The following is a 14,514-nucleotide window of genomic DNA, read 5'->3' on the forward strand; positions in this document are numbered from 1 at the left end:
ATACAAGTCATGGAACCATGGCGCCATCTTACAATGTGATCACACAGCACACCTACCGAGCTGTACTATACAAGTTATGGAACCATGGCATGGAACCATGTGCTATACAAGTCATGGAACCATGGCACCATCTTACAATGTGATCACACAGCACACCTACAGAGCTGTGCTATACAAGTCATGGAACCATGGCACCATCTTACAATGTGATCACACAGCACACCTACAGAGCTGTACTATACAAGTCATGGAACCATGGCACCATCTTACAATGTGATCACACAGCCCACCTACAGAGCTGTGCTACACAAGTCATGGAACCATGGCACCATTTTACAATGTGATCACACAGCCCACCTACAGAGCTGTGCTATACAAGTCATGGAACCATGGCACCATCTTACAATGTGATCACACAGCACACCTACAGAGCTGTACTATACAAGTCATGGAACCATGGCACCATCTTACAATGTGATCACACAGCCCACCTACAGAGCTGTACTACACAAGTCATGGAACCATGGCACCATCTTACAATGTGATCACACAGCCCACCTACAGAGCTGTGCTATACAAGTCATGGAACCATGGCGCCATCTTACAATGTGATCACACAGCACACCTACAGAGCTGTACTACACAAGTCATGGAACTATGGCACCATCTTACAATGTGATCACACAGCCCACCTACAGAGCTGTACTATACAAGTCATGGAACCATGGCACCATCTTACAATGTGATCACACAGCCCACCTACAGAACTGTACTATACAAGTCATGGAACCATCTTACAATGTGATCACACAGCCCACCTACAGAGCTGTACTATACAAGTCATGGAACCATGGCGCCATCTTACAATGTGATCACACAGCACACCTACAGAGCTGTACTATACAAGTCATGGAACCATGGCTCCATCTTACAATGTGATCACACAGCCCACCTACAGAGCTGTAGGGGCCTACTATACAAGTCATGGAACCATGGCACCATCTTACAATGTGATAACACAGCACACCTACAGAGCTGTGCTATACAAGTCATGGAACCATGGCACCATCTTACAATGTGATCACACAGCCCACCTACAGAGCTGTACTATACAAGTCATAGAACCATGGCACCATCTTACAATGTGATCACACAGCCCACCTACAGAGCTGTACTATACAAGTCATGGAACCATGGCACCATCTTACAATGTGATCACACAGCACACCTACAGAGCTGTAGGGGCCTACTATACAAGTCATGGAACCATGGCGCCATCTTACAATGTGATCACACAGCCCACCTACAGAGCTGTACTATACAAGTCATGGAACCATGGCACCATCTTACAATGTGATCACACAGCCCACCTACAGAGCTGTGCTATACAAGTCATGGAACCATGGCACCATCTTACAATGTGATCACACAGCCCACCTACAGAGCTGTACTACACAAGTCATGGAACCATGGCACCATCTTACAATGTGATCACACAGCCCACCTACAGAGCTGTACTACACAAGTCATGGAACCATGGCACCATCTTACAATGTGATCACACAGCACACCTACAGAGCTGTAGGGGCCTACTATACAAGTCATGGAACCATGGCGCCATCTTACAATGTGATCACACAGCCCACCTACAGAGCTGTACTATACAAGTCATAGAACCATGGCACCATCTTACAATGTGATCACACAGCCCACCTACAGAGCTGTACTATACAAGTCATGGAACCATGGCACCATCTTACAATGTGATCACACAGCACACCTACAGAGCTGTAGGGGCCTACTATACAAGTCATAGAACCATGACGCCATCTTACAATGTGATCACACAGCCCACCTACAGAGCTGTACTATACAAGTCATGGAACCATGGCACCATCTTACAATGTGATCACACAGCACACCTACAGAGCTGTAGGGGCCTACTATACAAGTCATAGAACCATGACGCCATCTTACAATGTGATCACACAGCCCACCTACAGAGCTGTACTATACAAGTCATGGAACCATGGCACCATCTTACAATGTGATCACACAGCCCAACTACAGAGCTGTAGGGGCCTACTACACAAGTCATGGAACCATGGCACCATCTTACAATGTGATCACACAGCACACCTACAGAGCTGTACTATACAAGTCATAGAACCATGGCACCATCTTACAATGTGATCACACAGCACACCTACAGAGCTGTACTATACAAGTTATGGAACCATGGCATGGAACCATGTGCTATACAAGTCATGGAACCATGGCACCATCTTACAATGTGATCGCACAGCCCACCTACAGAGCTGTGCTATACAAGTCATGGAACCATGGCACCATCTTACAATGTGATCACACAGCACACCTACAGAGCTGTACTATACAAGTCATGGAACCATGGCACCATCTTACAATGTGATCACACAGCCCACCTACAGAGCTGTGCTATACAAGTCATGGAACCATGGCACCATCTTACAATGTGATCACACAGCACACCTACAGAGCTGTACTACACAAGTCATGGAACCATGGCACCATCTTACAATGTGATCACACAGCCCACCTACAGAGCTGTGCTATACAAGTCATGGAACCATGGCGCCATCGTACAATGTGATCACACAGCACACCTACAGAGCTGTACTACACAAGTCATGGAACCATGGCACCATCTTACAATGTGATCACACAGCACACCTACAGAGCTGTGCTATACAAGTCATGGAACCATAGCACCATCTTACAATGTGATCACACAGCACACCTACAGAGCTGTACTATACAAGTCATGGAACCATGGCACCATCTTACAATGTGATCACACAGCCCACCTACAGAGCTGTGCTACACAAGTCATGGAACCATGGCACCATTTTACAATGTGATCACACAGCCCACCTACAGAGCTGTGCTATACAAGTCATGGAACCATGGCACCATCTTACAATGTGATCACACAGCACACCTACAGAGCTGTACTATACAAGTCATGGAACCATGGCACCATCTTACAATGTGATCACACAGCCCACCTACAGAGCTGTACTACACAAGTCATGGAACCATGGCACCATCTTACAATGTGATCACACAGCCCACCTACAGAGCTGTGCTATACAAGTCATGGAACCATGGCGCCATCTTACAATGTGATCACACAGCACACCTACAGAGCTGTGCTATACAAGTCATGGAACCATGGCGCCATCTTACAATGTGATCACACAGCACACCTACAGAGCTGTTCTACACAAGTCATGGAACCATGGCACCATCTTACAATGTGATCACACAGCCCACCTACAGAGCTGTGCTATACAAGTCATGGAACCATGGCGCCATCTTACAATGTGATCACACAGCACACCTACAGAGCTGTTCTATACAAGTCATGGAACAGTGGCACCATCTTACAATGTGATCACACAGCCCACCTACAGAGCTGTACTATACAAGTCATGGAACCATGGCGCCATCTTACAATGTGATCACACAGCCCACCTACAGAGCTGTACTATACAAGTCATAGAACCATGGCACCATCTTACAATGTGATCACACAGCCCACCTACAGAGCTGTACTATACAAGTCATGGCACCATCTTACAATGTGATCACACAGCCCACCTACAGAGCTGTACTATACAAGTCATGGAACCATGGCGCCATCTTACAATGTGATCACACAGCCCACCTACAGAGCTGTACTATACAAGTCATAGAACCATGGCACCATCTTACAATGTGATCACACAGCCCACCTACAGAGCTGTACTATACAAGTCATGGCACCATCTTACAATGTGATCACACAGCCCACCTACAGAACTGTACTATACAAGTCATGGAACCATCTTACAATGTGATCACACAGCACACCTACAGAGCTGTGCTATACAAGTCATGGAACCATGGCACCATCTTACAATGTGATCACACAGCCCACCTACAGAGCTGTACTATACAAGTCATAGAACCATGGCACCATCTTACAATGTGATCACACAGCCCACCTACAGGGCTGTACTATACAAGTCATGGAACCATGGCACCATCTTACAATGTGATCACACAGCACACCTACAGAGCTGTAGGGGCCTACTATATAAGTCATAGAACCATGACGCCATCTTACAATGTGATCACACAGCCCACCTACAGAGCTGTACTATACAAGTCATGGAACCATGGCACCATCTTACAATGTGATCACACAGCCCAACTACAGAGCTGTAGGGGCCTACTACACAAGTCATGGAACCATGGCACCATCTTACAATGTGATCACACAGCACACCTACAGAGCTGTACTATACAAGTCATAGAACCATGGCACCATCTTACAATGTGATCACACAGCACACCTACAGAGCTGTACTATACAAGTCATAGAACCATGGCACCATCTTACAATGTGATCACACAGCACACCTACAGAGCTGTACTATACAAGTTATGGAACCATGGCATGGAACCATGTGCTATACAAGTCATGGAACCATGGCACCATCTTACAATGTGATCGCACAGCCCACCTACAGAGCTGTGCTATACAAGTCATGGAACCATGGCACCATCTTACAATGTGATCACACAGCACACCTACAGAGCTGTACTATACAAGTCATGGAACCATGGCACCATCTTACAATGTGATCACACAGCCCACCTACAGAGCTGTGCTATACAAGTCATGGAACCATGGCACCATCTTACAATGTGATCACACAGCCCACCTACAGAGCTGTACTACACAAGTCATGGAACCATGGCACCATCTTACAATGTGATCACACAGCCCACCTACAGAGCTGTGCTATACAAGTCATGGAACCATGGCGCCATCTTACAATGTGATCACACAGCACACCTACAGAGCTGTACTACACAAGTCATGGAACCATGGCACCATCTTACAATGTGATCACACAGCACACCTACAGAGCTGTGCTATACAAGTCATGGAACCATAGCACCATCTTACAATGTGATCACACAGCACACCTACAGAGCTGTACTATACAAGTCATGGAACCATGGCACCATCTTACAATGTGATCACACAGCCCACCTACAGAGCTGTGCTACACAAGTCATGGAACCATGGCACCATTTTACAATGTGATCACACAGCCCACCTACAGAGCTGTGCTATACAAGTCATGGAACCATGGCACCATCTTACAATGTGATCACACAGCACACCTACAGAGCTGTACTATACAAGTCATGGAACCATGGCACCATCTTACAATGTGATCACACAGCCCACCTACAGAGCTGTACTACACAAGTCATGGAACCATGGCACCATCTTACAATGTGATCACACAGCCCACCTACAGAGCTGTGCTATACAAGTCATGGAACCATGGCGCCATCTTACAATGTGATCACACAGCACACCTACAGAGCTGTGCTATACAAGTCATGGAACCATGGCGCCATCTTACAATGTGATCACACAGCACACCTACAGAGCTGTTCTACACAAGTCATGGAACCATGGCACCATCTTACAATGTGATCACACAGCCCACCTACAGAGCTGTGCTATACAAGTCATGGAACCATGGCGCCATCTTACAATGTGATCACACAGCACACCTACAGAGCTGTTCTATACAAGTCATGGAACAGTGGCACCATCTTACAATGTGATCACACAGCCCACCTACAGAGCTGTACTATACAAGTCATGGAACCATGGCGCCATCTTACAATGTGATCACACAGCCCACCTACAGAGCTGTACTATACAAGTCATAGAACCATGGCACCATCTTACAATGTGATCACACAGCCCACCTACAGAGCTGTACTATACAAGTCATGGCACCATCTTACAATGTGATCACACAGCCCACCTACAGAGCTGTACTATACAAGTCATGGAACCATGGCGCCATCTTACAATGTGATCACACAGCCCACCTACAGAGCTGTACTATACAAGTCATAGAACCATGGCACCATCTTACAATGTGATCACACAGCCCACCTACAGAGCTGCACTATACAAGTCATGGCACCATCTTACAATGTGATCACACAGCCCACCTACAGAACTGTACTATACAAGTCATGGAACCATCTTACAATGTGATCACACAGCACACCTACAGAGCTGTACTACACAAGTCATGGAACCATGGCACGATCTTACAATGTGATCACACAGCCCACCTACAGAGCTGTACTACACAAGTCATGGAACCATCTTACAATGTGATCACACAGCCCACCTACAGAGCTGTACTACACAAGTCATGGAACCATGGCACCATCTTACAATGTGATCACACAGCCCACCTACAGAGCTGTGCTATACAAGTCATGGAACCATGGCACCATCTTACAATGTGATCACACAGCCCACCTACAGAGCTGTACTATACAAGTCATGGAACCATGGCACCATCTTACAATGTGATCACACAGCCCACCTACAGAGCTGTACTATACAAGTCATGGAACTATGGCACCATCTTACAATGTGATCACACAGCCCACCTACAGAGCTGTGCTACACAAGTCATGGAACCATGGCGCCATCTTACAATGTGATCACACAGCCCACCTACAGAGCTGTACTATACAAGTCATGGAACCATGGCACCATCTTACAATGTGATCACACAGCCCACCTACAGAACTGTACTATACAAGTCATGGAACCATCTTACAATGTGATCACACAGCCCACCTACAGAGCTGTACTATACAAGTCATGGAACCATGGCACCATCTTACAATGTGATCACAGAGCCCACCTACAGAGCTGTACTATACAATTCATAGAACTATGGCACCATCTTACAATGTGATCACACAGCCCACCTACAGAGCTGTGCTACACAAGTCATGGAACCATGGCGCCATCTTACAATGTGATCACACAGCCCACCTACAGAGCTGTACTATACAAGTCATGGAACCATGGCGCCATCTTACAATGTGATCACACAGCCCACCTACAGAGCTGTACTATACAAGTCATGGAACCATGGCACCATCTTACAATGTGATCACACAGCCCACCTACAGAGCTGTGCTATACAAGTCATGGAACCATGGCACCATCTTACAATGTGATCACACAGCCCACCTACAGAGCTGTACTACACAAGTCATGGAACCATGGCACCATCTTACAATGTGATCACAAAGCCCACCTACAGAGCTGTACTACACAAGTCATGGAACCATGGCACCATCTTACAATGTGATCACACAGCACACCTACAGAGCTGTAGGGGCCTACTATACAAGTCATGGAACCATGGCGCCATCTTACAATGTGATCACACAGCACACCTACAGAGCTGTACTATACAAGTCATGGAACCATGGCACCATCTTACAATGTGATCACACAGCCCACCTACAGAGCTGTGCTATACAAGTCATGGAACCATGGCACCATCTTACAATGTGATCACACAGCCCACCTACAGAGCTGTACTATACAAGTCATAGAACCATGGCACCATCTTACAATGTGATCACACAGACCACCTACAGAGCTGTACTATACAAGTCATGGAACCATGGCACCATCTTACAATGTGATCACACAGCACACCTACAGAGCTGTGCTATACAAGTCATGGAACCATGGCACCATCTTACAATGTGATCACACAGCCCACCTACAGAGCTGTACTATACAAGTCATGGAACCATGGCACCATCTTACAATGTGATCACACAGCCCACCTACAGAGCTGTACTATACAAGTCATGGAACTATGGCACCATCTTACAATGTGATCACACAGCCCACCTACAGAGCTGTGCTACACAAGTCATGGAACCATGGCGCCATCTTACAATGTGATCACACAGCCCACCTACAGAGCTGTACTATACAAGTCATGGAACCATCTTACAATGTGATCACACAGCCCACCTACAGAGCTGTACTATACAAGTCATAGAACCATGGCACCATCTTACAATGTGATCACACAGACCACCTACAGAGCTGTACTATACAAGTAATGGAACCATGGCACCATCTTACAATGTGATCACACAGCACACCTACAGAGTTGTGCTATACAAGTCATGGAACCATGGCACCATCTTACAATGTGATCACACAGCCCACCTACAGAGCTGTACTATACAAGTCATGGAACCATGGCACCATCTTACAATGTGATCACACAGCCCACCTACAGAGCTGTACTATACAATTCATGGAACTATGGCACCATCTTACAATGTGATCACACAGCCCACCTACAGAGCTGTGCTACACAAGTCATGGAACCATGGCGCCATCTTACAATGTGATCACACAGCCCACCTACAGAGCTGTACTATACAAGTCATGGAACCATGGCACCATCTTACAATGTGATCACACAGCCCACCTACAGAGCTGTACTACACAAGTCATGGAACCATGGCACCATCTTACAATGTGATCACACAGCACACCTACAGAGCTGTAGGGGCCTACTATACAAGTCATGGAACCATGGCGCCATCTTACAATGTGATCACACAGCACACCTACAGAGCTGTACTATACAAGTCATAGAACCATGGCACCATCTTACAATGTGATCACACAGCCCACCTACAGAGCTGTGCTATACAAGTCATGGAACCATGGCACCATCTTACAATGTGATCACACAGCCCACCTACAGAGCTGTACTATACAAGTCATAGAACCATGGCACCATCTTACAATGTGATCACACAGCCCACCTACAGAGCTGTACTATACAAGTCATGGAACCATGGCACCATCTTACAATGTGATCACACAGCACACCTACAGAGCTGTGCTATACAAGTCATGGAACCATGGCGCCATCTTACAATGTGATCACACAGCCCACCTACAGAGCTGTAGGGGCCTACTATACAATTCATAGAACCATGGCACCATCTTACAATGTGATCACACAGCCCACCTACAGAGCTGTGCTACACAAGTCATGGAACCATGGCGCCATCTTACAATGTGATCACACAGCCCACCTACAGAGCTGTACTATACAAGTCATGGAACCATGGCACCATCTTACAATGTGATCACACAGCCCACCTACAGAGCTGTACTACACAAGTCATGGAACCATGGCACCATCTTACAATGTGATCACACAGCACACCTACAGAGCTGTAGGGGCCTACTATACAAGTCATGGAACCATGGCGCCATCTTACAATGTGATCACACAGCACACCTACAGAGCTGTACTATACAAGTCATAGAACCATGGCACCATCTTACAATGTGATCACACAGCCCACCTACAGAGCTGTGCTATACAAGTCATGGAACCATGGCACCATCTTACAATGTGATCACACAGCCCACCTACAGAGCTGTACTATACAAGTCATAGAACCATGGCACCATCTTACAATGTGATCACACAGCCCACCTACAGAGCTGTACTATACAAGTCATGGAACCATGGCACCATCTTACAATGTGATCACACAGCACACCTACAGAGCTGTGCTATACAAGTCATGGAACCATGGCGCCATCTTACAATGTGATCACACAGCCCACCTACAGAGCTGTAGGGGCCTACTATACAATTCATAGAACCATGGCACCATCTTACAATGTGATCACACAGCCCACCTACAGAGCTGTACTATATCCAAGTCATGGAACCATGGCACCATCTTACAATGTGATCACACAGCCCACCTACAGAGCTGTACTACACAAGTCATGGCACCATGGCACCATCTTACAATGTGATCACACAGCCCACCTACAGAGCTGTCCTACACAAGTCATGGAACCATGGCACCATCTTACAATGTGATCACACAGCCCACCTACAGAGCTGTACTATACAAGTCATGGCACCATCTTACAATGTGATCACACAGCACACCTACAGAGCTGTACTATACAAGTCATGGAACCATGGCACCATCTTACAATGTGATCACACAGCCCACCTACAGAGCTGTACTATACAAGTCATAGAACCATGGCACCATCTTACAATGTGATCACACAGCCCACCTACAGAGCTGTACTATACAAGTCATGGAACCATGGCACCATCTTACAATGTGATCACACAGCACACCTACAGAGCTGTACTATACAAGTTATGGAACCATGGCACCATCTTACAATGTGATCACACAGCACACCTACAGAGCTGTACTATACAAGTCATGGAACAGTGGCACCATCTTACAATGTGATCACACAGCCCACCTACAGAGCTGTACTATACAAGTCATAGAACCATGGCGCCATCTTACAATGTGATCACACAGCCCACCTACAGAGCTGTACTATACAAGTCATGGCACCATCTTACAATGTGATCACACAGCCCACCTACAGAGCTGTACTATACAAGTCATGACACCATCTTACAATGTGATCACACAGCACACCTACAGAGCTGTCCTACACAAGTCATGGAACCATGACACCATCTTACAATGTGATCACACAGCACACCTACAGAGCTGTCCTACACAAGTCATGGAACCATGGCGCCATCTTACAATGTGATCACACAGCCCACCTACAGAGCTGTACTATACAAGTCATGGAACCATGGCACCATCTTACAATGTGATCACACAGCACACCTACAGAGCTGTACTATACAAGTCATGGAACCATGGCGCCATCTTACAATGTGATCACACAGCCCACCTACAGAGCTGTACTACACAAGTCATGGCACCATGGCACCATCTTACAATGTGATCACACAGCCCACCTACAGAGCTGTACTATACAAGTCATGGAACCATGGCACCATCTTACAATGTGATCACACAGCACACCTACAGAGCTGTAGGGGCCTACTATACAAGTCATAGAACCATGACGCCATCTTACAATGTGATCACACAGCCCACCTACAGAGCTGTACTATACAAGTCATGGAACCATGGCGCCATCTTACCTTGTTGATGACAGGCAGAGGTTCCAGTGTGTTGGTTTTTATCATGGTAGAGTGGAGCTCTTTACTGGGGAAGTTTACAAATGGTTGTCAAGTGTCAGGTTTAAATTAGATAGCGAACACATCTAAATTTAAAATAGTTAACAGGAATATTCAGCCCCCCCCCCCCCCCCTCTAATGAAACTTGTTATACTTGACATAACAAAACTTGTCAAAGTCATGCTGACCTGGGTTGTTTACCACAGTAGAAGACCTCGGGACATGGAGCCGAGCCATCACCAGCAGAAGAGCCGTCCCCCAGGAAAACAGAATGAGTCACGCCAGCTCCAATATCCCATGCTGTAAAACCTTTGGGAAACTGGAAGCCAATATTTTATCATTTTCTGCCACAGGTCAAAAGGTCAGACATATATTTGTACAGTGGTCCTAATATAAGCTTTGTTCACAGTTAAAATATGTATACACTCAGTACACAAGAATTAGATAGGAGAAGATTAAAGCTGTATTGGTCAATGTTTAGCTCCTGGTGGTATTTGGCGGAGACATATGGATATTGAGAAGGACATTTATATTGTGTCAACTGACAGTAAACAAGTCAGTCTGTGTGCCAGACTAGTTGTGTAGACTGCTGGCAAATGTTTGGTTGCCACGGTTACCTTTATCCGCGTGGGTCCATGCACCGCCTCTGGCTGGCCCAGCTGACCGTAGCTGTTGGAGCCCCAGGAGTGGACCTGAGAGTTGGCGGTCAGCGCCAGACTGTGGGCGTCGCCTGCTGCCAGTTTTATCACATGCCTGCCTGCAAGTGGCAGGAACAACTTGATGAGCCATATAACAACTAATGTATCAATCAGTTGAGTCAAACTTACATGATAAAATTGATCATATAAACTTGATGAGTAAAGGCACTAATTAAACCAATCAAGATGCAGACAATGTAAGAGAAGTTACCTATGAAAAACTTGACCTGGACAGGAAGTGACCTCTCCAGCTGATCCCCCAGACCAAGCTGACCCTGGTCGTTGGCGCCCCAGACCCAGACGTCAGTGATGGTACTCACTCTATGGCTGGCTGGCTCTGTCAGGTGAGACAGGTGAAACAATGTGACATGTGACAGGTGAGACAGGTGACACAAGAGACATAATGTGACATGTGACAGATGACACAGGTGAAATAATGTGACATGTGACAGGTGACACAGGTGAAATAATGTGACAGGTGACACAGGTGAAATAATGTAACATGTGACAGGTGACACAGGTGAAATAATGTGACATGTGACCGCTGTCAGGTGTGACAGGTGACATAATGTGACATGTGACAGATGTCAGGTGACACAGGTGAAATAACGTGACATGTGACAGGTGACACAGGTGAAATAATGTGACAGGTGACACAGGTGAAATAATGTAACAGGTGACACAGGTGAAATAATGTAACATGTGACCGCTGACCAGGACACACAAGACTGACCAGGGGACTGGCTTGTCAATGATGACCTGTTCAGGTTCCTCTGCTGCATCTGTATGGTCCTGATGGACTTCCTGCTAGAGTCGCGGTCAGACAGGTCACCATCAACAGTGGACATCTCGCGCTTCCACTCTATGAAGGTGCCAGACTTTCTCACCACATCACGGGGAGGGGAGGCGTCGGAGCTGGTGTCTGGACTGATGATGTTTGCTGCAAACAGAGGTCAGAGTCAACTTTACTTGGATTGGGCGATTAGATGAAACTCTTTAGCAGTTTTTAAAAAAAATAAAAATGGCAGAATAGAAGTATAAATATATAAATTGAATTCAAGAGTCAGTGATTAGATACCTACAAGAAGAGTTACAGACCAGATACTTACAGGAAGAGTCACTGCCAATGCTGCTCTGCAGACTCTGCTGACCTTTGACCCCTTGTTGCAGGACAGAGGTCAGCTCCAGGTTCCCCCCTGAACTCTGGTTGTTGCTGTCATCACTGGTCATGTAGGCGGACAAGGTCTGGATGTTGGTCAAGGTGCGGCTGGCCATGGACTTGACCTGGGTGGACAGGTCACATGACCAGTGGGGGAGTTTTATGATGACAGAGTTGGGGGTGGGAGATGTATGACATCTGATGTCATGTCAGACATTGTAAATAGCAAGTTGCCAGTGAGCAATTATTGGTTGTGGTAAAGAATTTATGGTAACACTGTAGTTATTGATTTTGTAAATCTTTTCAAGTGTTATGTTCACGTACTCTCAACTATCATGGTAAATGTATCCTTAGCAATATTGACATACAGTGTTATTTCAAGCCAAAGGCAGGCGATGGTAAAAAATATAGTGGTTAGATTTTTGCAGTTCATTAAATTTCAAAAATTTTTCTGGAGGCTTTTTGAAATTTCAGGAGAATTCTGAGAGTGTTAACAACTTTTTTAAATTGGAAAGATAATTTTCTTCAACACTGAGTAAGAGTCACTATATAGTGGGATTAGAAATAACCATCATGGGATGATAAAATGACCTATATGACCTCAGGAAATGACATGCATAACCTGAGGAAATGACCAACAAGAACAGTACAAGACCTACATAAGATGACCTACGTGTGAGACCATGTCAAACATCCCAAAAGACGTGGCAGCCTTCTCACTCTTGGGTGCCACAGCTTCAGGTCTGGGTGCCACAGTTTCAGGTCTGGGTGCCACAGTTTCAGGTCTGGATGCCAGCTTCTCCCCCTGGCTGACCGGCGCTGGCTGGACCACGTCCTCCTCCTGAAACTGGCGCTGGAGGTAGTCCATGGCCTCTGATTGGCTGAGCATGCTGAGAGACTTGACGCTGGTGGTGGAGGGCGTCCTGGTGCGCAGTTTGCCATACAGTCTCCTCAACTCTGGCAGTCATAGAAATATGTCAGGGTTTACACTGGCAGACTGGCTAAATGTCAGGGTTTACACTGGCAGACTGGCTAAATGTCAGGGTTTACACTGGCTAAATGTCAGGGTTTACACTGGCAGACTTGATAAATGTCAGGGTTTATACTGGCAGACTGGCTAAATGCCAGGGTTTACACTGGCAGACTTGATAAATGTCAGGGTTTACACTGGCAGACTGGCTAAATGTCAGGGTTTACACTGGCAGACTTGATAAATGTCAGGGTTTACACTGGCAGACTTGATAAATGTCAGGGTTTACACTGGCAGACTGGCTAAATGTCAGGGTTTACACTGGCAGACTGGCTAAATGTCAGGGTTTACACTAGCAGATTGGCTAAATGTCAGGGTTTACACTAACCTACTGGCTAAATGCCAGGGTTTACACTAGCAGACTGGCTAAATGTCAGGGTTTACACTAGCAGATTGGCTAAATGTCAGGGTTTACACCAGTGGACTGGCTAAATGTCAGGGTTTACACTAGCAGACTGGCTAAATGTCAGGGTTTACACTAACCTACTGGCTAAATGCCAGGGTTTACACTAGCAGACTGGCTAAATGCCAGGGTTTACACTAGCAGATTGGCTAAATGTCAGGGTTTACACCAGTGGACTGGCTAAATGTCAGGGTTTACACTAACCTACTGGCTAAATGCCAGGGTTTACACTAGCAGACTGGCTAAAT

General features: G+C 46.2%; 1 protein-coding gene across 1 annotated transcript in view; it reads right to left on the minus strand.

Moving 5' to 3' along the window:
- The window catches only part of LOC131942869 (alsin), a 31,887-nt gene that overhangs the window by 9,331 nt on the left and 8,042 nt on the right, over positions 1-14,514 (minus strand). The window contains exons 5-11 of the mRNA XM_059302828.1: positions 13,507-13,790; positions 12,784-12,958; positions 12,408-12,614; positions 11,886-12,011; positions 11,594-11,733; positions 11,165-11,295; positions 10,941-11,004 (exon numbers count right to left, since the gene is read on the minus strand). Coding sequence (XP_059158811.1) covers positions 10,941-11,004; positions 11,165-11,295; positions 11,594-11,733; positions 11,886-12,011; positions 12,408-12,614; positions 12,784-12,958; positions 13,507-13,790 — 1,127 coding nt within the window. The remainder of the gene's footprint in view (positions 1-10,940; positions 11,005-11,164; positions 11,296-11,593; positions 11,734-11,885; positions 12,012-12,407; positions 12,615-12,783; positions 12,959-13,506; positions 13,791-14,514) is intronic.

This window comes from Physella acuta, unplaced genomic scaffold (genome assembly GCF_028476545.2).
Source record: "Physella acuta isolate Inbredline_101_S28 unplaced genomic scaffold, ASM2847654v3 ptg000430l, whole genome shotgun sequence".
NCBI lineage: Eukaryota > Metazoa > Mollusca > Gastropoda > Physidae > Physella > Physella acuta.